Raw genomic sequence first — 23,657 nt, 5'->3', positions numbered from 1 at the left:
ACCTTTATTCAAACATACTTTTATTGTTCATCTCACTTCTCCTTTTACACAGGAAATCGTTTCTCTCACGGGTCGGGGCTGAGCCGCTGACCACAGACCCTCCTATTTTTAACTTTCCTTTTCTTCCAAGACCCCCCGCTGGACCACCAGCCTGTAAACTCCGGAGCCCTTCGCGTGCAGAAGCCACCGGAACTCGCTGGCGTCGGTATCGAAATGATGGTTTTTTTGGAGGAAATAGGTCAAAAACTCATGCGCCGTTAATTCTGTGAGGGAGTTTTTTGAGGTTCCGGGTTTTCCGGTGCTCGGAACATTCAGACTGAAACCTGGGGGGCGGCTTCGTGCTCAAAACACCTCTTTTTTTCTTTTTTTTTTTTTTTTTTAATTAATCTGGGGCTAAGGTTGATTTATCGGGGGGCGAGGCGTTCGGAGAGTTGGGATGGATCAACATCCCCCTTTCCAAGTGGTTTCCCTCCTTGATTAACCGGGTGTAATCACCGTGAATTCTCGCCGGGCGTGGGCTCAAGAGGGAGCTGGAGGCTCGGGTTTAACAGACAAGGAGAGATTTGCTCAGTGCCAGAGGAAAAGAAAATCAGTAATCCAAGGTTTTCTGTGGGATTTTGCTCAACCGCTTCAAGGTGCAGGTAGATCCAGGGCTGGGAGCAACCTGCCTCCTTTTCACACAGTTTCAGGGGAAAAAATACCTAAATAAAAAGTTTCTTAGAATCTATTTTTTTTTTTAAATCCAAATTTAAAAATCCGATTTTTAAAAAAAAAAAATCAAAATGTTAAGAAATCCAAATTTTAAAAAATCCCTCACCGGGCTGTGGATCCCAGGAATCCCACCCGGAGCAGAGGTTTAGGACCAGCCGGGGGGCCGAACCAGGAGGATTTTAGTCGTCGCCCACCTCTCCATCCCCACCCCCCTGGGCTCCGCGTCCCCCCACCCGCGAGGGGCAGGAAGGCAACGCCTTCCCCCGTCCGGGAGAAAATGAAAGCGGCTGCTCCTGCATCCCCCGGGGCCCCATGGACGAGCCGAGCGCTCGGGACGCGCTCCCGGGGGAGGCCTCCTGCCCCATTTGCCTGGAATATTTCCGGGACCCCGTGTCCATCCACTGCGGCCACCACTTCTGCCGCTCGTGCATCGAGCGCTGCTGGGAATGGCCCACGGCGGGGTTCGCGTGCCCGCGGTGCCGGGACACGGCCCCGGAGCGGAGCCTCCGCCCGAGCCGGGAGCTGGCGCGGGTGCTGGAGATCGCTCGGCGGCTGAGCCGCGGGGAAGCCCTGGGAACTGGGGAGGAGGAGGAGGAAGGATGCCAGAAGCATCGGGAGCCCCTGGAGGTTTTCTGCAAGGAGGACGGGGCTCTACTGTGCGCGATCTGCCGCGAGTCCCGCGCGCACCGCGCCCACACCGTGCTCCCGGTGCCGGAGGTTGTCCGGGAATACCAGGTAAAGGCAGGGTTTCCCATCCAGGAGCCGAACCAGGGCAGAAATGTCCCCACGGATTTGCCTCCCCTGTGCCCAGCCCGTTTCAAGGGGACAGGATATGCTCCGGCGCTTCTGCTCTCTCTGCTCTCCTCCGAGCCTGGAGGGATCCGGGTCTTCATCCTCTTCCCTGCTGCGGAATTGCAGCCTCTGTCCAGCTCCAGCGCTTAGCGGATACCTGCCAATCCCTAAATCAGCAGGAACGTGGACAATAAGAGCGGGAATGTTTTCCTGGACAGGGAGGAGAAATGGAACTCCGCACTCCAACCCCCTGCCCAGAGTGTGTTTTTGAAGTTGTCCCGATTTTCAGAGAAAGGGGATCTTTATTTTTCCTCCCCTCAGGGACAAATCCAGGCTCAGCTGCAAACCCTGAAGGACGACAGAGACAAAATCCAGGAGTTCCGGGAGGCTGAAATGAGGAGGAACTGGGAGTATTTGGTAAATGCTTTGGAGCAGAAGGGTGGGGGAGTGGGTGTCTCCCGATGGATGTAGAGGGGCGAGGTCGTCCCTGGAGCTGGGGTTCCTCTCCAGGGAGGGGCTTTGACTCCCCCTTCCCACCCAGCTCCTTGTGTCCCATCCCGCAGGAGAAGACCGAAGTCGAGCGGCAGCGGATTCTCTCCCAGTTCCAGGGGCTGCACCTCTCCCTGGAGGAGCATTCCCGTCACCTCCTGGCTCGGCTGGGGGACCTGGAGAGGGACATCGGGAAGGTGCAGGAGGAAAACGTGACGAGCCTGACGAAGGAGATCTCCCGGCTGGATGCCCGCATCCAGGAGCTGGAGGAGAAGTGCCGGCAACCAGCCAGGACCTTCCTGCAGGTGACGAGGGACAACGGGATGGAGCCACAGGGTCCAGCGGGGTTTGGAGCAACCCAGTCCCGTGGGATCACGGCAGGGGGTGGAACGTGGTGGTCTCTGGGGGTCCCTTCAACCCAAACCATTCTGTGGTGCAGCCGTGCCCTGCTCCAGACCCAAATCTGGTGCCTCAGCAGTTTTCCCGCTGGTTGGACCCGATGGGCCTAGAAAATCTCTTCCAGTGTGTTTCCATGATTCTGTGTGATTCCGTGACTCACCGAGTCCCATCTCCCTTCTCTCCCTTCCAGGACATCAATGGCACCTTGAGCAGGTAAGGACGGGGCTTCCTGAGCTCCTCCTCCCACCCCGGGCTGGGATTGGGGGTTGGATCCTGTGTTTGGCCTCATTTAGAGACCAAAGTATTTGGTTTTGTGGCCAAATCCCTGAGCAAAGGGCTCTGAGCCCGTCCCTAAAGGCTCCTCTGTGGGTGTGCACAGAGAATTCCTTGGACTCCCTCAGGGATGGATTCTCAACCTCTTCCTTCCGTCCTTCTCCAGGCTTGTAAAGGACAACCTCCAGCTGCCCCCGTCACCTCTTCCAGAGCTGGAAAAGAAAATTCATCACTTCAGGGAGGAAAATATTCTCCTGGAGGAGACTCTGAGGAGCTTCCAAGGTATTGGGAGCAGGCTGGGAGATGAAGCGATGAATTTCAGTGATTTTATTATATATATTAATTGCAGTTATTGTATCTACTATATATGTTTATTACATGATTATTATATAATTATTATGTATACGTGCAATCATTATATTTGTTTACTTAGAGTATATGCTGTATTTTATTGCGATTATTTTTATTGCTATTTTTTTTATTGCAATTTTTTTTTGATTGCAAACCTGTTTTATCACAATTCCGGTCGTCATTCTCGGCGTGGCAGAACAGCCTCCCCACATTCCCGTTCCCACTGATCCTCGCATTTTATATCAATCCCTGTCTCCCCTTTTTCAGACATCCTGATGTTTGAGCTGCCAGAGAAAAGTAAGTCCTGGGATGCGGGATGAGGGGTGGGCCACGAGCTGGGTGGGAGATGCCGAACAAACGACGGGAAATGAGGGAAAAGCCCCGCGGGGAGCCGGGGAATCCTCACCGCGAGGATCATCCCCGCGGGACGAGGGGAGGCGGGATCCATGGAATCCCCTCTGGCGCAGTGACGGTGACGCTGGACCCCAGCACGGCTCACCCCCAGCTCCTCGTGGCGCCCGACGGGAGCAGCGTCAGCTGGGAAAGCGCCCAGGACCCTCCCGGGGACGGACCCGGCACCGACGCTCCCGCGGACGGACCCGGCACCGACGCTCCCGCGGACGGACCCGGCACCGACGCTCCCGCGGACGGACCCGGCACCGACGCTCCCGCGGACGGACCCGGACCCGGCACCGACGCTCCCGCGGACGGACCCGGCACCGACCCCTCCGTGCTGGGCCGCGAGGGCGTCACGGCCGGGAGGCGCTGCTGGGACGTGCAGGTGGCACCCGCGGGGTCCTGGGCCCTGGGGGTGGCCAGGGAGACCCCCGGGAGCGGGGGAGAGACCCCCGGGAGCGGGGGAGAGACCCCCGGGAGCGCCGAGTGGGAGCTCTGGTCCATGGGGCTCTGCCAGGGCGAGTTCTGGGCTCTCACCTCCCTGGAGCGCATCCCGCTGTTCCCGATCCGCGCGCCCAGGAGGGTGCGGGTGGCCCTGGACTACGAGAGGGGCCAGGTGGCTTTTTTTGATGCTGATAAGAGGAGTCTGATCTTCGCCTTCCCGGCGGCCTCCTTCAAGGGGCAGAGCGTCCACCCTTGGTTCCTGGTGTGGGGCGAGGGCTCCCGGATCACCTTGTGCCCCTGAGCTTCCCCAAATTGCAAGGTTTATCACCCATTCCCAGCACTTCAGGGGACTTGTGTCTGCTGAAGTCTCTCTTTCCACCCCCAGCGACGCTGAGTATCCCTCGGGGTTGCTGTCCCGAGTTGTCACCCCCAAATCTGGTGGCTGAAAATGGAGCCACGTCTTTCCCACCCCATCCTGCACCATCTCCTCTCCTCTCCTCTCCTCTCCTCTCCTCTCCTCTCCTCTCCTCTCCTCTCCTCTCCTCTCCTCTCCTCTCCTCTCCTCTCCTCTCCTCTCCTCTCCTCTCCTCTCCTCTCCTCTCCTCTCCTCTCCTCTCCTCTCCTCTCCTCTCCTCTCCTCTCCTCTCCTCTCCTCTCCTCTCCTCTCCTCTCCTCTCCTCTCCTCTGGCTTTGGATGAAGTAAAAACGTGTTTTAACTTCTTCTCTGTTTGGTGTTTGCTGCTCCTGGGTGCCAAGATCAAGATGGAATTTTAATTAAACCCTTTTCCTGGTGTTTGCACCCTGGAAGAGCCACAAGCCCCATGCAGGTGGCCCAGGGACTGTCCCTGTCCCTTCTCCCTGGAAGTACCACTGCCGGCAGTCGGGAAGGACACGGAGCGGGAAATCACATCCTTTTTTATTATTAATGATATAAATCATGGAACCCACAGAACTGGTCACCACGGGGACCTTTTCCAGGGAGAAAACAGCTGCTTTAGGGCAATTCCACCCATTGGAGGTTGGGGGAAAGGCTAAAAAAAATGTAATTTGTAGCCCTTGGTTTGGAGGTGACCAGCTCAGATGGGGTCATCTACAGCCAGTCAGGCAAGCCTTGGGAAATTTTGCCTTTCTATCCCAATTTCTCCCATTTTCCCACTGTTTCCCATTTCTCTGCCTCAGGGTCCCTTCTCCACAGCTTCTCCCCTCTCTTTGCCTTGTTTTTCCCAGGTTTCTCCCTTCTCCCGGCAGAGAAGGAAACACAAACTTGCCCCAGGGGCTGCTCCAGTTGCCCCCCAAGGCTGTGAAAAGTGGGGGACACTTTTCCCTCAAGGACACAGCCGGAGCCTGGACCTGGCCCCCACCACCCAGAGCCAGGGCCGGACCCTCTCCCCGGCGAAGGACACGCGGGAAAAGACGAACAGGAGCCCCCCGTCCTCGGCGTCAAAAAACGCCACAGTCCCCCCGCCGCAGTCCAGGTGGATGCTGACCCTGCGGGGCAGCCACCTCAGGGCCACCAGGGTCACCTTGCGGGTGGTCAGGGCCCGGATCTGCCCCCCCCACTTCTCCAGGCCCCAGATCCCGCCCTGGGGGCCGAGGCTGAGCCGCCCCTTCCTCCGCACGGATTCCCGGGCCACCCCCACGGCCCAGTCGCCGCCGTCCCCTACGTCCACATCCCAGCAGTGCCGCCCGGCCACGAAGCCCTGGTGGCCCAGCACAAAGGGCCAGTAGTCGAAGCGCTCTGGGTTGTCTGGGAGGTCGCAGTGTCCGGCTCCACGCCAAACGCTCTTCCCGTCCTCAGACAGGACGAGGTCGGGATGAGCCGTGTCAGGGTCCAGGGTCACGCTGGCTGTGGGGGGACAGAACCAGGGTTGGGGACCAGGCTTCGTTTGGCATCTGAGGGTCTCAGATCCCTTCTCTTGGATCACCTGGGAGAAGCATCAAGAAATCTCCCAGAACTGGGGAGAACCCTCCCAGGCCATGGTGTTCCTGGGATATCTGAGTTGGAAGAGCCACACAAGGGTCACTGAGTCCAACTCTCAGCCCTGCACGAGACAACCCCAAGAGTCACCCCATGATTTTATGGGAAGTGTTGTCCTTGAAGCAGAAAAAGCTGGGGTTTGCCCCAAAAAATCGCAAAAAAAAGCCACAGCAATGGTGGTGCAGAAATCCCTGTGAATTTGAGGCTAAAAATAAGGGAGGGAAGAAGAGGAAGGGAAGAGGTGATGTGGGAGGAAAATGAGCAGAGTCTGCAGCAGCCGTGGGACAAGACCCGGCTGGCTGAGCTGAAATAAAAAAAACTAATGAAAAACCTCCTTGGGTCACCCTGATTTTCAAATTATCTTTTTTTTTTTGTACCAAGAAAAGCCCTTTGCCCTTCCTCTCCTCCATCTCCAGGTTCTCCCTGCAACATTTCTGGTCCCAGTTTATATCGGGGATGGGAGAAAGGCAGCTCAGCTCTTCCAGCTCTCCCAAATTATGACTTAAATCTATTTTTGTTCTCCTTCTGGGTACCTTGGAGCTTCCTCAGGGTTTCCTTCAGGGCACTGCTCCTCCACGAGAAGTGACAAACTCGCTCTTCTGGCCCCAGAGCCGTATCCAGGGGCAGCTGGAAAGTCACTTTCCCACACCTGGGATAAAAAAAATAAACCAAATAAAAAACGCCCTCACACTTCTCAGAACAACCACAGAGGCTTCAGGAGCCACAAGGAATGAAGGATGGTGTTGTTGGAATACTGGGTTTTAATTTCCCCCCTCCCTTGGAAGTCCAGGATATCAAAGGCCAAATTTCCCTGTCGGATTAATCTCTTTTTCTTTGTTTCTAAATCTTATTTTATGAGGAAAGAAGGAATTTTTGGGAAGGACTTGGCTGGAGAGATGAGCCAAGATTTAAATTAGAGACAACATGGAGGTGATTTTGAGATCAAATCTCTGTGGATTAGTGCATCCCAAAAGTGATGAAGGACCAAAAATTCTCCTCCCTGGAGCCGAGGATTTGCCTCAAGCGGCACCGGCAAGTTCCCTCCTCCATTTCCTCTTGGGAAAACTCATGGAAAAGCTTTTCAGGGAGGCCACAAACCTGCTGATGGAACTTTTCGCATCCTGGGGGAAGAGAGAAAGGAAAGACAGCTCAGCGTTGAGATCCCTCAAATCACAGCAAAGGGAATTATTCGGAAACATAGGGAACCACCAGCCTTCCCACAGGGATTTAATCCCCTTTTCCCCATCTTTCCAAGCTCAAACCTCCCTCTCCCCATCCCCTTGGGGCTTTCAGCTCTCCAGGGGGAGCAGGAGCAAGCGGGAACCAGGAGAGCCCCAATTATTAACGCAGTGATCTTCCCTCTGATTTTCCCTCAAAACAGGAGAATTCCCTCACCAGCTGCTGATTCTTCTCTTCCTGCCGCTGTGCCGGGGTGTCCAGGTGGGAAATCTCCGCGGGTTTTTTTGCCTGCCTCTTCTCCAGCTCATTTTTCAGGTCTTCCAGCTGTGGGAGCGAGAGGAGCTCAGGTTCCCCCCGGAACCTGCGGCCCCAAATCCAAGCGGTGTTTTTAAATGACAAAGGAAAAGTGGGGTGGGAAATACCCCGAGGAACTCATGGAAAGGCATTTCCCACGGGAGAACACCTCTGGATTCAAATCCTGACTCATTTTCCTTGAATTCCTGGGGAAATCTCTGTCGGGGACTGGAGGGGATGGGGAGGGGGAGGTTGGGGTGCGAGGGGGTGTGGGGAAAAAGCAAACCTGATGCAACCAAGAAACTCCATCCATTATTGGATTCTTCTCCATCAATTTACCGGGAAGTTTGGGAATATCGCAGCTCCCTGCCCAAATTTGGCCAAATTCTGCCCAAATCCGCTGCGGTAACAGTGTCTTTCCTCCCAAAGGAATGTTCCCGAGCTCGGTGTGTCCCTAAATGTTCCCGAAGGTCAGCAGGTGGCACCTACCAGGTCCTCCAGTTTCCCGCACTCCAGGGCAGCTGTCCTTCCTCGGAGTCCTCCTCTCCTCGCTCAGGAAGCCGAATCCCCGCTGGAATTGTTCCCAAGGGATCTAAACCGCGCTGGGTTTATCCCTTTGACGGGGCTGGGTCCTTCCTTTCCCTGTTCCTTCCCCGTCCCGGGTGAATCCGTGGCACGGCTGGGCTGAGCCTGCGCGTCAGGTCTCCCCCCACCTCTCCTGGTTTTTCCTCATCAGAATTCAAGGATTTTATCCCTGGAGCTGCCGCCCCGGGGAGCTGCCACCCTGCTCCTTTTGCACTAAAACCATCCACCTCCCCGAAAAACCCTGGAGACACTGGATGTCCAGGTTCCCAGGTGGGCGAGGAACTCCCAGGGCTTGGAGGGACCACGGCATTGGCAGAGAGACACAAATTGGGGTCCGGGACACCCTTTTGCCTCCATCCCTGTGGCCAAGTCCTGGCTCTGAGCTCACCGGGAAACTCCTCCAGGGAATTTTTCACCCTCTGCTCCTCCATTAAGCTCCGTGGGTAAATTCGTGTTTATTTTAATGGAATTTTTAGTGGTAGGATCTCTGCCACCCAGCGCAGGGGCGCAAAGCCCGGGCAGGATTGGAGAGGTAAATCTCAATTCCAGTACAAGTTTCCCATGGAGAAGAGCCGTGGAGGAGTCGCTGGCTGTGGGAACGGCAGAACTGGGAGCAAACACCCCAAAAACGCTTCCAGGGAAGTTTCGGCAGAAGGAAAGGGAGTGGATCCCGGTGAGACACCGGCAGAGCCTCGGGCTCGGCTCCTTCGTCTTGGAATAGGGAATCAGGTGGGGGAAGAAGTCGGCAGAGCCTGGAAAACCAGCCGGGGTGGGAACTGCTTTGCATCGCCCCGGAGAGAAGGGACGCCCTGGGTGGAGATCAGAGACAGGGAGGGACCCTGAGGAGTCGGGGCAGAGGGATCGTCGCCCCGAAGGATGCAGAGCATTCCCGGGACACGCCGTTTGTGCCGTGGGTTCCCAGGAAGTGCCTCCGGGAGGATCCCGGTGGGACCGGGGGTGGTCCCCGGTGGGACCCGTGGGGATGGGGAAGGGGCTCCGTCACGGGGTCTCCACTCATCCCGTGCCTGTTATTCCGAGCCCAGCGTCACTCCCGGTTCCTCTTCTCGGTTCCGGAATTAATAACGGGGCTGTTTCGGTGCCGCCGCTTCCTCTTTTGGGTTTCCTCGGAAGAAAGTCGCGCGTTTTTGAGGAAATCGATGTCGGTGAAAGCGGCAAGAGGTGTCAGAGGTCCTGTCCTGCCTCTGCCCTTCCCGGCTCTACGGACTGAGGAGCAGCCAGTTGGCACCACCCACCCTGGAATTGATCCCACCTCGTCCCTCCCAAAGGCCAGCACGGGGGGACAGCCTTTTTTTGGGAGCAATAATGTGGAAAATTGGATTTCAGGAGGGTTTTTGTCCCTCCACGGTCTGTGTGAAAGGCTGGGGAGGGGAAGCTCAGCGAGGTGTCCCCATCCCGTGCGGATTTTCCTAACTTATCACCCAGAGGCTCAGAAATCCAAATGAACACAATTCCTGGAGGGGCAGGGAGGGGAGGGTGGAAGCCAAAATGTTCTTTTATTGGAAAGAAGCGTCAGGAATGTGGACAGAGGTGGGGAGCAGCCCCCAGACCGAGGGGTAAAGGGTCCAAGACACACTCTGGACAAAAAGCACTTTGGGAAGAGAGAAACCCGGGAGGATTCATCCCGCCAAGGGCACAACAAGGTAAAACCCCACACACTGAAACGGGCTCTCCACCCTCAAGGCTCCTCCTGGCGCGGCCACTCCGCCACGGGCCGCTCCCTGGGCCATCCCAGAGCTCCCGACGGACACAGGAGCGGCGAATTCCCGCGGCATCACTCGGGACACATCCGACAGCCGCCTCAGGGACAGATCCGCAGCGAGAACCCGAACCCCACCCAGTCCAGAGGGGACATGAACCGCCCGGCCACCCCCCGGTCCTCGCAGCCGGGGCTCCGCGTCACCTCCAGCAGCCGCGCCCCCATCCCCATCTTGAACCAGGGCAGGACCCTCTCCCCGTTGAAGGCGGCCCGGGTGTATTCCAGGATGGGAATGTCGTCGCCGGCGCTGAAAAAAGCCACCCGACGCCCCTCGTAGTCCAGGGAAACGCGGAGCCGCCGGGGCGGGGGGTGCAGGCGGAGGTTGGCGCGGGGGGAGGTCAGGGAATGGAACGCTTCCAGCGCCCACACCCCCTCCTTGGGGGTGAGGCTCAGGGGGCCCCTCCTGCGTGCGGACTCCCGGACCACGCCCAGCGCCCAGACCCCGCCCTGCCCCACCTCCACCTCCCAAAAATGCCGCCCCGAGGCGAAGCCCCCCCGCGCCAACACGCAGGGCTCGAAGTCGAAGCGCTCGGGGTGGTCCGGAACGTCCCTCGGCACCAGCTGCCCCCGCACTTCTTTTCCGTCCTCGGAGAGCTGCAGGTTGGGATGAGCCGTGGATGGGTCCAGGGTGACGTCGGCTGCGGGATAAGGGAGCTTTAGAGGGGAGTCGGGGACGATGGAGATGCTCCTGTCCCTCCCAGCACCTGGACCGGCCCCGTTCTCCCACTTCCTGCGGCTCTGGAGGGTCACGGGTGGGTGTGGGGGGGGCCAGGGAAAGGGAAGCAGAAATGCTCTTTCTGGGATATTTGGGACGTATCTCAGGCCCTGGACACAGCAGGAGCATCAACATCAGGACCCCCACTCTTCCCGCAGTGGGAGTGGCACTGGTTTTCCCATGGGAACCTTTCCCACAAGCCCAAATCCCCCATTTCCTCCCACCGACTCACCCGGCTCCTGCAGCTGGAACATGAGGCTGTCTGAGGAGGGAGAGATGTCACAGACTCAGGGTCGGACAATACCTTCATCCCATGGGATGGACCCCCTGGCCAAGCAAAAATCATCCCCAAGGATTTGTCCACATGGATTTATCCCCCCCTCTATCCTCTCCATGGATTTGCACCCACGTGGGATTAGATTCTCCCACCGGTGACCCCTAATCCACTTTTCAGGTGAGGCCTGGCAGAAGAAACTCCTTTGCTGGGCTGATTTTTCCCTTCTCTCCACTTCCCGACTGTTTTTGCCCCAGGAAAACCCTCAGGGAAAACCTCAGGGTCCTTCCCTGGGTGAACAGTTCCTGGATATCCCACACAAGGACCTCCCCATTCCTCGTGGATCTCACACACAAAGACTCCATTGCTCCCAGATATCCCACAAAATAACCCCATTTCTCCCACATATCCCACACAAGGACCCCGTTTCTCCTGGATCTCACTTCCAGGGACCCCATTCCTTCTGGATTCCCACACCAGGCCCCCTGCCCCCTCCGAATCCTGCTCAGCACCTTGGCATCTCCTCAAGGTGCCCCTCACCAGGATGTTCCTCTGGACAAAATCCTCGAGGCTCCTCTCCAGGTCAGAGGAAATCTCGGCCGGGGGGTGGAACTTCATCATCTCGCAGCTGCAAAGAGGCCAAAAAAGGGGCAAAACTCCCCAACCTGATGGTTCATTTTATTCTCATTAAATATCCCCGGGGCCGTTACGGGATGGGCTGAGGCTGTTTATCCCCAGAGCAAATCCAACCCCCTTTTCCCTGCCCTTCCTGGGCAGTTTCCTTCCCCCAGACCCAAATTCCTGAGCCCGAAGCAGCGCAATGGGAAGTTGAGCTGCTGGAGGGAAATCTTGACCTCGGGATTCACCTGGATGGCCCCAGAGGTGCAAGAAGGGAGAAGGAGCTGCATTACCTGTCCAGGAGCTGTCGGATGTCCTAAAGGTGGGAAGAGAGAGGAGATGGTTGGAGAGGAGGAACAAGTTGTGTTCCTTCAAATCATGGGATCAAAGAATTCTAGCCTGGTTTGGCTTGGAGGGACTTTAAAAACCATCCTAATCCACACCCAATCCGCTTCCCAGAGGTGTCCAAGCCCTGTCCCACCTGGGACATTCCCAGGGCTGTGGCAGTGACACCAGGGGAGCTCCCGTGGGGATAATTTGGGCTTCTGGGTCTTGGATTTTGCTTTTTCCCCCTTTTCCCCTCCCAGTCCAAGCACCCTGGGCTCTCACCTGCAGGAAGTGGCTCGGGGGCTGCTGGAATTTCCCCTCCATCTCCCAGATGAGGGTGTCCAGCTGGGATAACTCCTCCGAAACCTTGGCCAGAGCCTCGTCCCGGGCTTGGCCGATGGCCCTGTCCAGGTCCCCGAGCTGGACCAGGAGGAGACGCTCCTGCTCCTCCAGGAACCGCCGCAATTCCTGGAATTCCCACACCATCCGCTGCCCCTCGCTCCTGGTTTTGTCCTGCCGGGAGCGGCGGTGAGGGCAGGGGATGGGAAAAGGGCCGAGATCCCTCCCTTCCCCTCCCAGCTCTGCGTTATCTCCCCGGCGCAGCCTCTGGTGAACCCCGGCAGATAAACATGGAGCCCAACGCTCCATGAGCCAAGTCCAGGAGATTTGGCCTCAAAACACTACTGGGGTAGAGGGAGAGATCCAAAACTGCCCCCCCCCCCCCCCTCGGGATCCAAATAGGCCCCTGACCCCCCAACCCTCCCAGCTTCTCTTGGGGGCTCCCACCAGGTGCAAACTCCTCCGGCCGCTGGATTTTCGGCTTTCCAGGTATTTTTCTCTCTCCTCCTTCAGAGCCTGGAGGCAGCTTTGGATCTGCTCCTGCAGGGAAATAAAAGGTGAGCTCGGAGAAGCTGAGAAAAGTCTATTTTCCCACTAAAATTTCCTCTGTCCCTCGTCTGAGATGGGAGAGGCTTTGCCGTGAGGAGCTGAGCCCGAGCCAACCCCGCGTCCAGGGAGGGCTGGGAGCCCCAGATAAGAGAGATTTCCCCCCAAAACACCACTCCTTGCCTCCGGAAATTTGGGTTCTGGGATAAAGATCTCCGTCTTTAACCCCAGGTGGATTTATTTAGCGGGTGCTTATATCTACAAGAACTGGTGTTGGTTTATAACTTCCTATGTTTATATAAGCTTTTCAAAAAGTCTTTTTGGAGGGGAAGAGAGAAGGCGCAGAAAAAGGGGGAGGAAAGTGATTTCTAAGTGTTTATAACTAAACAAAAGTAATTTCTATTTATTTGAAATGAAAGAAACAGCGAAGATGCCCTTGAGAGCAGATTAAAAACACCCCAAAAGAAAAGCATTTTGAGGAGTTTTCACACACTTTGGGTACTGAAATCACCACCGAGGAATTTAAACCTGGCGATCCCCGCTCCCCACGAGAGTTCCAGAGCATTTTTCCCCCCAGAAAGCCGCTCTCCACGGGCTGTGCGGGTGTTACCTTGTACTCCTGGGCGGCTTCCTCGGCGGGCACGACGCGGTGGAGCCAATGGACGCTGGAGCGGCTGCACACGAGGCACAGCAGGGCCCGCTCCTCCCGGCAGAAGAGCTGCAGCGGCTCCCGGTGCCGCCTGCAGAGGGTCCCCGGGACCCCCGGGAGCAGCCCCCGGGCAATGTCAGCGACGTGTCCCAGCTCCCGGCTGGGCCGCAGACCCCGCTCCGGGGCCACGTTCCGGCAGCGCGGGCAGCAGAAGGAGCCCCGGGAGCTCTCCCAGCAGCGCTCGATGCAGCCCCGGCAGAAGTTGTGGCCGCACGGGACGGACACAGGGTCCTGGAAGAGCTCGAGGCACACGGGACACGAGGCCTCGGTGCGGAGCTGCTCGGCCAGGCTGGGCTCCGCCATGGAGGAGGAGGAGGAGGAGGGTGTGCTTCCTCCGCCTTGGATGTCGGGTGGTTGGGAGTTGCTGCCTGGGAGGGATGGAGAGGAGCGGGTAAAGGGAGAGGAGGGGGTGCTTCCTCCTCTCCTCCTCCTCCTCTTTGTTTCCTCCTCTCCTCCTCACCTCTTCCTCCTCACCACATCCTCATGCTCCTCCTATCCTCTTCCTCCTCCTTGGTTTTTCCTTCTTGCTTCCTCCTCCTCCTCCTCCTTGCTTCCTTCTCACCTCCTCCTCTTCCTCTGTCTCACCCCTCCTTTTTTCTTCTTCCTCTTTTTCCTCTTCTTCTTCTTTCCTCCTCTTCTTCTTCTTCCCTTCTCTTCTTCTTCCTCCTCCTCGGTGCCTCTGAAGGAGCAGATGTGGGGGAGCTGATAAGGCCGGAGCCAGGGCAGGGCTGGAGCAGCGACGGCGAAGAAATCACGTGAAATTGGGGTGGAAAAACTGAAATAGAGGGGGAAATGAGGTGCGGGGGGAGGACTGGGATTGAAATATGTACCGGGAAAGTGATGGAGGAAAGGTTGGTTGGGGAAGGTATCGAGGGAAGAAGGGTTAAGATTAAACATATATATGAAGAAAAATGACGGAAGAAGGGCTGAGATGTGCTGAAACGAGGGAAGAAGGGTTAAGATTAAACATATATATGAAGAAAAATGACGGAAGAAGGGCTGAGATGTGCTGAAACGAGGGAAGAAGGGTTAAGATTAAACATATATATGAAGAAAAATGACGGAAGAAGGGCTGAGATGTGCTGAAAGTGTCAGAGTGAAGGCGAAAAACAAGGGGGAAAAGAGGTGTTTCTGCCCGGTTTCGAACCGGGGACCTTTCGCGTGTGAGGCGAACGTGATAACCACTACACTACAGAAACGCTGTGCTCCGCATCTCGCCCCGCCGCCCTACGGCCGTGGCCCGCGCGCCGCTCCCGCGCCCCGCGGGGTCACCGGGGTCCCGCGGCCGAGGGAGGAGCTGGGGAGAACCGCAGAAAAGAGACATTTCGGGTAAAAAAAAGTACGTGCGAGAGCCCAGCGTGGGACTTGAACCGGTGGACCTGAGGTTCGAGTGCCCCGAGCTGCCGCTGAGCTGCGGCGGGAGCCCTGCAATGCCCCGCCTCCGGCCCCGCCCCACTCCAGTCCTCCAAGAGCAACGAGTTGTGTGGGTAGACAGACCCCAGAGAGGCCGTGGAGGGGTGACACCGCCCCCGTTGCGCGGCGACTGGAGCCATGTCCGGTCACGTTGCACAGAAGGGGCGGTGCCCGCACCGGAAGGCGGAAGTGCCGCGGCGCTTCCCGTCTGTGGCGGAGCCGCTGCCGGGCGAGCGCGGCCGGGGGGACCCGGCGGGGACCGGGCGGGACCCGGCGGGCACCGAGCGGCTCCTCCGGCACCGGTCGCGAGGGCTCGGGGGAGCACCGGCGCGGGCGGCGCGGGTAGCGGCGAGGCCCGGTGAGGCCTAGAGGGGCCCAGCCCGGCGGGGAGGGCCCGGGCCGGGGTGGACAGCGGCGGGCTTGAAGCCTCCGTCGGGGCCTCGCCGGGCTTTGGGATCTGTGCCCGGGCGGGGGAGACCGGAGCGGGGCAGGGGAGGGGGCGCCGTGGGAGCCCCGGGGTGGCGGGGGGCGGCTGAGCTGGGCCGGGGGCACCGCGGGGCCGGGCAGGAGCCGCGGGGGGGGGCGCGGGAGCCCCGGAGGAGGAGGCGGAGGAGGAAGAGCGGCAGCAGGAGGGTCTCGCCCCCCGCCATGGCGGCCCCCGCGGCGCTGGGCGGCCCCGGCTCCCGGCCGGACCCGGTGGAAACGCTGCAGGAGGAGGCGATTTGCGCCATTTGCCTCGACTACTTCGCCGACCCGGTGTCCATCGGCTGCGGCCACAACTTCTGCCGCGGCTGCATCTCCCGGCTCTGGGCCCGCGGCGGCCCCGAGCCCCCCCCGGGCGGCTCCGAGGGCGGCTCCGAGCTGGAGGAGGACGAGGACGAGGACGAGCTGGAGGAAGACGAGCTGGATGTGGAGCAGGAGGAGGAGGAGGATGAGGCCGGTGTGGACGAGGAGGAAGACGACGACATGTGGGAGGAGGAGGAGGAGGAGGAAGCCGAGCTCTGGGAAGACCCCGCGGAGGACGAGGAGGAGGAGGAAGAGGAAGAAGCCACCGCGTGGGCAGGGGGCGCGCAGGGGGGGCTTTACTTCGGGGACGAGGACTTTGATGAGGACGTGATGGAGGAGGACGTGGAGGAGGAGGAGGAAGCGGAGGAAGAGGAGGAGGACGAGGAGGAGCAGCCGCCGCCCCCCGCGCCCCCCCGGCGCCCCCCGGTTTTCACGTGCCCCCAGTGCCGCAAGACGTTCCTGCAGCGCAGCTTCCGCCCCAACCTGCAGCTCGCCAACATGGTCCAGATCATCCGGCAGCTGCACCCGCGGCCCCAGCGCCCCGCGGGGCCTGGGCCCGGCCCGGCGGCGGCGCCCGGGGGCCCCCCCGAGCTGTGCGAGAAGCACCAAGAGCCGCTGAAGCTTTTCTGCGAGGTGGACGAGGCGGCGATCTGCGTGGTGTGCCGGGAGGCCCGCGGGCACAAACACCACAGCGTGGTGCCCCTGGACGAGGTGGTGCAGGACTGCAAGGTGGGGGCGGCTCGGGGGGAGTTTGGGAGTTTTTGTGGGGTTGGGGACACGGGGGATCCACGGGGGACGCGGAGGGTTCCAGGGGCAGCACGGGAAGGGTCCGGCCGGACCAGTTTGGTGACGGGAGGGGGGAAAAAAGGGGGATTTGGGATATGGGGCACTCTGGACACCCAAGTTTGGGAGGGGAAGGGCCAATTCCACCTTTTTTGGGAGGAAAACCAGCGAAAACGCTCCAGGAGGCAGGAAAAGGGGGTGGGTTGGGGATGGATGAGGTGTCTGGGGGTCTGTTCCCAGCCTGGATGTGGCATTGGGGAGGGAAAGAAGACGAGGGGGATTTGTGAGACCAGGATTCCCCGGATCTGGGGTGCCTGAGCTCTTTCCCCTTCCCTCAGAACAAGCTCCAGAGCCACCTGGAGCCGCTCCGGAAGCAGCTGGACGCGGTGCTGAAGCAGAAATCCAGCGAGGAGGAGAAAATCTCAGTGCTGAGGGTGAGAACCGGCTGATCCCGAGGCCTTTTCCCCATTTTCTCACTTCCCAACTTTTACTCCACCAAAAACAATCAGTCCCAGGATGCTAAAATCCTGTTTTCTCGGCCCAAGGGATGGCTGACGGGGGAGGTGGAGGATAAAAAAACTCCGTCAACTCCGATTTGATGGAATAAAGCTCCAACTAAACGCTAATTTACTGGAATTCCATCCCCACGCTCCCTTTCCCTTTGATACTTTAAAAACCTGCTTTATCCAGGACAGAATTCCCTGGTAGCCACCCCGTTCCTAACCAAAACTCCTTAAAAACCTCCTCTTTTTCCTCACTTTCTTTAACCCACCGCCTTCCCTGGTCCCTGCGGCGTTCCGCGGCCGCGCTCGCGGCGTTCCCCGCACAGATCCCGCGGTTCTTCCCGGCAGGAGCAGATGCAGGTGGAGATGCAGGAGCTGGAGGCGGATTTCGAGGTGCTGCACCGGTTCCTGGCGGGGGAGCAGGTGCTGCTGCTGCGGCAGCTGCAGGAGCGCCACGAGGCGCTGCTGGCGCGGCAGCGCCGGAACCTGGGAGCGCTGGAGGAGCGGAGCTCGGCCCTGCGCCGCCTCATCGCCGACGCCGAGGCCGCCGGCAGGCAGGACGGGCTGCAGCTGCTCAAGGTGGGGGGAAAACTGGGATTGGAGGGATGGGATGGGCTCCAGCAGCTCCAGGTCACTGGAGCTTCGTCCACCCCGTTCTTTGGGGGAAAAGGGATCCCTGGGATTGGGGTTTTTTATTCCCTCCCCCTGGGCTCCAGCTTCTCGAGGTCTTCAAAGGCTCTTCCCCACTGGAATCCCATGGGACCAGTCCAAGTCCTCATTAACTTTTTCCTATTTTTTTTTTATCCCCGTTTTGCACCCGGCGGCTCCTCCCAGGACATCAAAGGCACCTTCATCAGGTCAGTCATTCCCAGAGCCTCCTCAGGGTTTTCTGGGAAAACCCACCCCAGGAGCTTCTCCAGGATGGGTCAGGCTAGTGGGAATTTCTGGCAGGGACAGATGGGATTTTGGGGGTGATTTGGGATATCTGGGGGAGGAGGAAGGCTGGGAAGACACCTTGGAGCAGCTGAATTGCAATTTCCCCCTTTTTTTTCTCCCATTCCAGGTGTGAGAACATCAAATTCCAGGAACCCGAGATGGTGCCGGTGGATGTGGGGAAGAAGTTCCGGAATTGTTTCCTGCAGGATGTGGTGATGAGAAAGATGGAAAAGGTCTTCAGCAAAGTGCCCCAAGGTGGGGGTGGGGGAAAGGGAGAAAATTTGGGATTAAAGAAGTGAAAACTGGGGGGTTAAAGGAGTTGGAATTGAGGGTTGAAGGGGTAAAAATTAGTCATTTAAAGGAGTGAAAATTCTGGGGTTAGAGGGGTGGTGGGGTTAAAAGGCTGGAAATTGGGGGTTGAAGGGGTTGGAAATTGGAGGCTAAAGGGGTGAAAATTTGAAAGTTGAAGGAGTGGAAATTTGGGGTTAAAGGGATGGGAATTGGAGGTTGAAGAGGTGAGAATTGGGATTAAAAGGTGGAAAATTGGGGGTTGAAGGAGTGGAAATTTGGTGTTAAAGGGCTGGAAATCGTTGCTCCAACCCCCCATGTGCCACAACTCCCCCCCCCCCCCAAACCCTTCAAACCCCCCTTCTCCAGACCCAACCCATCAGAACCCCTCCCCTAAGCCCCCTCCCAACCCCCGCAGCCGATGTGACCCTGGACCCCTCCACGGCCCACCCGCGGCTCAGCCTATCCCTGGACCGGCGCAGCGTCCGATTGTCCGAGCGGCGCCAGGAGCCCGCGGGCAGCGCCCGGCGCTCGGACGGCGACCTGTGCGTGCTGGGAGCGCCCGGCTTCAGCGCCGGCCGCCACTACTGGGAGGTGGAGGTGGGCGGCCGGCGCGGCTGGGCCGTGGGGGCCGCCCGCGAGACCACCCGGCACCGGCACAAGGGCGCGTCCGGCGGCTCCTCCCCGGCGCCCAAGCGGGAGATCTGGGCCGTGGGCACCAGCGGCAAGAAGTACCAGGCACTGACGGCCACAGAGCAGACGGCGCTGGCGCCCGGGGAGCAGCCACGGCGCTTCGGAGTCTACCTGGACTACGAGCGGGGCCAGCTGTGCTTCTACAACGCCGAGAGCATGAGCCACATCCACACCTTCCACATCTGCTGCCGCGAGCGTGTCTTCCCCTTCTTCCGCATCCTGGCCAAGGGCACCCGCATCAAGATCTGCACCTGACGGGCCCGGCTGCCCCCACGGGGTGCAGGCGAAGGGGGGGGCTGCACTCAGCTTCTCGCACCTGCTTCGCTCATGAGGTTCCTCCTCCTCCCCCTCCCGCTGCTGCCGCTCCACCTGCGCCAGGATCCGGCGCTGCCGCCAGCGGAGCTGGGTCAGCTCGGGATGGGGAGGCCCCTTGGGAGTGGGGTTGGGGTGGGGATGGGGCAGGATCCACCTTGGAACTGAGGTTGGGTTGGGATGGGGCAGGATCGGCCCCTTTTGGAGCCAGTTTTGGGTTGAATGGGGCAGGATCGGCCCCTTTTGGAGCCAGTTTTGGGTTGAATGGGGCAGGATCGGCCCCTTTTGGAGCCAGTTTTGGGTTGAATGGGGCAGAACCCGCCCCTTTGAAGGTGATTTTGGTTTGGAATTGGGGTGGATTCCCCTTGGATCTGGTTCCCAGTTCAGTTCCTGGTGCTGGGAGCTGCTTCTTCCCTCTCCCAGCCATGTTCCAGTTGAATTTTGGGCCCTTCCTGGACCCCCGGGAGTTTTTCTGCGTTTGGGGCCAAATCCTCTGAGATTTCAAGCTCCCTCCTTTCCCAAAATCCGCATTTCTCAGTGCCTGGATTTTTTGGGATTCACCTGAGCCCTGCCAGCCCCAATGTTCCTGTTCTTCCCCTGCTGTTCTCCTGCTCCTCCCCTCCCTTTCCCTGCCATTTTTGGGGGAAAATCCTGGATTTTCCTCTCCCCTCTGGCACTTTACGGGGCCGGGAGGAGCCGCTTCCCCCCCGCAGCTCTGGAGCTCCCTGAGTTGGGGATATTTATTTTTCCCCCTTTTTATTTCCAGCCGGATCCTGTCCCACTCGGGAGCTCCCCCTGCCCTCCCCCTCACGTTTCCCTGGATTTTGGTGGATTTGGGAATTTCCTGTTGGCGTTACAGAGCTCGTTCGGGATATTTTTGGCTAAAATGAGAATTAAATGGAGATTTAGTTTTATGAAATGTCAATAATAAAGAATAAAGAAGTTGTATCCAAGGCTCCAGGTCATTGGATCCTGGGAAGAGCTATTTCCAGGATGAGTTTGGGGTAAATTACCCCAAAATCGGGGTCAGGGCCCCCTCAACATCACCAAAACCAAGTGTGGGTCCAATCCCAGCTCCTTAATCCTCGTTCATTAATTAGGAACGACCTGGAGCTGCGTGTCCAGGTCCCAGCTCGCCCTTCTCTTCCGGAATAACATCCAACAGCCAGGAGAAGGCCCCAAAACCACCCCAAACTGGTAAAAAATGGCACTTTGGGCCAAATTGGAGCTGCTGTGTGGCATATTCCTCACTAACGAATATTCCAGAAATGCCCACAGCCTGGTGAGGTTTCTCATGTCTTACATTTAGCTGGTTTGGGGTTTTTTTTGAATTCAGGGTTTTTGCAGCACAGGAGGGTGAGGAACACCCCGAATTCCCATCCCAATGACGTCAGCGGCGTTCTCCTCCTTCCCGAGGTCTTGGCCCCACAACCCTGGGTTTTTTCCCAGCAGGTGACACGCGGTGACCCCAGCTCCATAAAGCGCCATTTATTGGTATTTTGTTTTAAAAATGTGGGATTCAGGCTCAGCGGGTGCCGATGGTCACCTGCCACACCCGCACCAGGTTGTCGGTGTAGCCAGCGAACAGGGTCTGGGGACAAGGACAGAGGTCACTCAGGGGTCACCCAGGTGGCCCCCAGGTCAATCCAAACCCCCCATCCCCAGGTGTGGGAAGGGCAGGAGGGACCACCAAGTCCTTCCCGGGGCAGCTCCAGCTGCAGGGTCCCCAAACCCCCCCTGCCCAGGTCCTCCTGACCAAGTGAAGGGCTCCCAGGTGAGGGAAGGTCCCCTGCCCCAGTGAGGGTCCCCAGGGCCTCACCTGCCCGTCGGCCGACCAGGCCAGGGACGTGCACTGGGGCGGCTCCGCTTTGCTGCTGGTGCTGATCACCTCCTGCTTTAGCTCGTCCACGATGATCTTCCCTTCCAGGTCCTGCAGGACCGGAGAGGTGAGGAATGACCCAAGTCCCACTTGGATCCCACCTGGATCCCACCTGAGTCCGGGGCTGGCTCAGAAACAGCCTCTGGGTTTCCCCATGGAGCGGTCGGAGGCATCCGAGTGTTTCATCACAGCACGAGCGGGACCCGCCCCCCGTTCCCAGGGAGATCCCGGGGCGATCCCACAACCCCGGGGGTCATTCCCAGGAATTCCATACCCAGATCTTGATGCTGGGCCCGGTGGCAGCGCAGAGCCAGTAGCGGTTGGGGCTGAAGCACAGGGCGTTGATGACGTCCCCCCCGTCCAGCGTGTACAGGTGCTTGCCCTCGTTGAGGTCCCACAGCATGGCCTGCCCATCCTGGGGACACCGTGGGGACACCGAGCTCCAGGAGGGCCCCACAGGGGACACAGAGCTCCAGAACGGTCTCAAGGAGCTCAGGGAACATCCCCAGGAGCTTCACGAGGGCTCCAGGAGGGTCCCAAGGACCACAAGAGTGTCCCCGTGAGCTCCAGGAGGGTCTGTGGGAGCTCCAGAAGATCTCAGGAGCATCCCCCAGAGGGTCCCAAGAACCTCCATGAAGATCCCGAGGACCATCAGGAAGATTCCCAGGAGCTCAGGAACACCCCAGAACAATCCCCAGAAGCCCCAAGAGGTTCTCCTGGAGCGAGGCCTCCCCCCTCCCCACTCCAACCATGACCAATCCCAGGACTCCACAACAGGAACTGGGGCTGGGATGCAGCCCCGGGGTGTCCCTGTGTCCCCCAAACCATACCTTGCCCCCAGAGGCGCAGAGGGAGCCATCGGGGGACACGGTGACCGTGTTCAGGTACCCCGTGTGCCCGATGTGGTTCGTCTTCAGCTTGCAGTTGGCCAGGTTCCACACCTGGGGCGGGAGAAGCAGGATGAGCGGGAGTAAATCCCAGGGTCCTGGGGAGAAATCCCCCCAGGGGACCCCACGCTCACCTTGACCAGCTTGTCCCAGCCGCAGGACACGATGATGGGGTTGCTGCTGTTGGGGGAGAAGCGCACGCACGACACCCACTCCGAGTGGCTCTCGTCCTGCGGGGGAACGGCGCCGGTGGCAGGGCAGGAACGTGGCCGGAGCCCACCCAGGGCTCCTCCAATCAACAGGATTGGGGACTGCCCGGGACTGGCCCCAAACCCACTGGGAATGGCCCAAAACCCAACAGGCATGACCCCAAACCCACTGGGACTGGCCCCAACCCCCTGGGATCGGCGCAAAGCCCCCCCCCCAGCTCACCTGCACCGTGTACTTGCAGACCCCCAGCGTGTTCCAGAGCTTGATGGTCTTGTCCCGGGAGCCGGACACGATCTGCCGGTTGTCCGAGGAGAAGGCGACGCTCAGCACGTCCTTGGTGTGGCCCACGAAGCGCCGCGTGGTCGTCCCACTGCGGGAACGGCAACAGGGTCAGCATTCCCAGCAGGAATGGGGGGAAGAGCCCACAAACCAAGGGGGACCTCCAGGAGTGTGGGGGTAACCCAGAAACTGGGAGAAATATCCGTACGCTAGGAAAAATATCCAGGAACTGGGGTGAAAAAAGACAGAATAATTTACTCAGTGATTGGGAATCGGATCAAAGGGGTTTCAGGGAAGATGTGGGGATCGGGACAAGTTTGGATCCACAAATTCCAACCCTTTTCCAGCTGCACCGCCTGCAATGCAGCCCCGGGCACCCCAAAATCCAGCCTGACCCCTCCAGAGCTGCTTCCCCACGTCTCTCCCATCATCATTGCAGGACGTGTCGTCAGATCCCGCGGGATCGGCAGAATGTCGGGTGTAATCATCGGGAGAGGGACAGGGAGCACCTCAAACACCCCACTCCCACCCAAAAATCCGGGATTTACCCAAATTCTGGGATGATCTGGCCCTGGTGAGATCCCAGGGCCACAAGGAGCTGTCCCAGACCTCCCAAACTTTTCCACCAGACCCCTCAAAACTCACACGGTCAAATCCCAGAGCCGCAGGGAGCTGTCCCAGACCCTGAAACATCCCCCAAGTCCCTCCAAGGGCCCCCAAGCCCCCTCAAACTGACGTGGTGAGGTCCCAGAGGCGCAGGGTGCCATCCCAGGAGCCCGAGAGCGCGAACTGCCCGTCCGAGGAGATGACCACATCGCTGACAAAGTGCGAGTGGCCGCGCAGGGCCCGCTGCGGGATCCCGTAGTTGGTCTCATCACGGGTCAGCTTCCACATGATGATGGTCTTGTCTGCGGTGGGGACACACGGGGGTCACCCGAGGGACCCCCGGCCACCCCTGTCCAGCCCGGGAATGGGAGGACACAAATAAAGATAAATCCCAGCAAAGGTACGGGGAGATGCTGCTGCTTCTTCCTCGTCCTCATTCTGCTCCTGCTGCCCCAAATCCCTCCAGCGGAATTGTGGGGGGCTCCTGGCCCCTCACCTAACCCAGTAAGACCCCCCCCCCCAGTTCTGTCAGTGGAGTCATCCAGACCCCCTGGAACCCCTGTGGACCCCCGCCCCCAATTTCCCCGATGGTCTCCCCCACACCCCCTCCAGCCCTCCCCGATGGTCCCTCCCGGCGCGCACCGCGCGAGGCGGACAGGATCATGTCGGGGAACTGCGGGGTGGTGGCGATCTGGGTCACCCAGCCGTTGTGGCCCTTCAGGGTCCCGCGCAGGGTCATCTGCTCCGTCATGGCGGCGGCGAGCGGCGGCGGGGCCTGGCGGGGGCGGCGGGATGGCGGCGGATGCGCGGTGGCCTCAGCCCGGACCCGTCCGTCCCCTCAGGCCGGCGCGGGCAAAGAGAGGCGGCGCCACTTCCGGCGGAACGG

The 23,657-nt window shown here is 59.3% G+C and overlaps 5 protein-coding genes across 6 annotated transcripts; 2 read left to right on the top strand and 3 right to left on the bottom strand.

The window, feature by feature from the left end:
- Positions 1–1,023: 1,023 nt before the first annotated feature.
- Positions 1,024–4,226, top strand: LOC309584151 (zinc finger protein RFP-like; the record flags this gene model as incomplete). The annotated part of the gene is made up of 7 exons (XM_082300092.1): positions 1,024–1,446; positions 1,825–1,920; positions 2,067–2,297; positions 2,582–2,604; positions 2,831–2,946; positions 3,283–3,312; positions 3,483–4,226. The coding sequence occupies 7 exons, from the start codon at positions 1,024–1,026 to the stop codon at positions 4,154–4,156; spliced, it is 1,593 nt and encodes a 530-aa protein (XP_082156218.1). The 3' UTR covers positions 4,157–4,226.
- Positions 4,227–5,180: 954 nt separating this feature from the next.
- On the bottom strand, positions 5,181–7,458 carry LOC309584150 (E3 ubiquitin-protein ligase TRIM39-like; the record flags this gene model as incomplete). The annotated part of the gene is made up of 5 exons (XM_082300091.1): positions 5,181–5,701; positions 6,367–6,482; positions 6,932–6,954; positions 7,229–7,336; positions 7,435–7,458. 5 exons carry the CDS (start codon positions 7,456–7,458, stop codon positions 5,181–5,183), a joined length of 792 nt encoding a protein of 263 aa, XP_082156217.1.
- Positions 7,459–9,426: 1,968 nt separating this feature from the next.
- LOC309584109 (E3 ubiquitin-protein ligase TRIM11-like) lies at positions 9,427–13,831 on the bottom strand. Of its 2 annotated transcripts, XM_082300033.1 has the most exons (8): positions 13,657–13,831; positions 13,098–13,564; positions 12,389–12,481; positions 11,885–12,115; positions 11,569–11,591; positions 11,170–11,285; positions 10,616–10,645; positions 9,427–10,306 (listed from the first exon to the last, which is right to left on the bottom strand). In XM_082300033.1, exons 2-8 carry the CDS (start codon positions 13,497–13,499, stop codon positions 9,711–9,713), a joined length of 1,491 nt encoding a protein of 496 aa, XP_082156159.1. In that variant the 5' UTR covers positions 13,500–13,564; positions 13,657–13,831; the 3' UTR covers positions 9,427–9,710. The 2 variants fall into 2 exon arrangements, with proteins under 2 accessions (XP_082156159.1, XP_082156158.1); XM_082300032.1 differs by having other exon boundaries at positions 13,098–13,831.
- A 992-nt stretch (positions 13,832–14,823) lies between these two features.
- TRIM41 (tripartite motif containing 41) lies at positions 14,824–19,027 on the top strand. The gene is made up of 6 exons (XM_082300028.1): positions 14,824–16,124; positions 16,517–16,612; positions 17,030–17,260; positions 17,516–17,538; positions 17,745–17,872; positions 18,324–19,027. The coding sequence occupies exons 1-6, from the start codon at positions 15,258–15,260 to the stop codon at positions 18,851–18,853; spliced, it is 1,875 nt and encodes a 624-aa protein (XP_082156154.1). The 5' UTR covers positions 14,824–15,257; the 3' UTR covers positions 18,854–19,027.
- Positions 19,028–20,383: 1,356 nt separating this feature from the next.
- Positions 20,384–23,643, bottom strand: RACK1 (receptor for activated C kinase 1). The gene is made up of 8 exons (XM_082300037.1): positions 23,414–23,643; positions 22,902–23,073; positions 22,109–22,256; positions 21,811–21,906; positions 21,620–21,730; positions 21,064–21,204; positions 20,730–20,840; positions 20,384–20,501 (listed from the first exon to the last, which is right to left on the bottom strand). Exons 1-8 carry the CDS (start codon positions 23,520–23,522, stop codon positions 20,436–20,438), a joined length of 954 nt encoding a protein of 317 aa, XP_082156163.1. The 5' UTR covers positions 23,523–23,643; the 3' UTR covers positions 20,384–20,435.
- Between the last annotated feature and the right edge of the window lie 14 nt (positions 23,644–23,657).

Source organism: Coloeus monedula (assembly GCF_965178545.1).
Source record: "Coloeus monedula genome assembly, chromosome: 36".
NCBI classification, from domain to species: domain Eukaryota; kingdom Metazoa; phylum Chordata; class Aves; order Passeriformes; family Corvidae; genus Coloeus; species Coloeus monedula.
The sequence above is the reverse complement of the archived record's forward strand: the minus strand, read 5'-3'. Positions and strand labels throughout refer to the sequence as shown.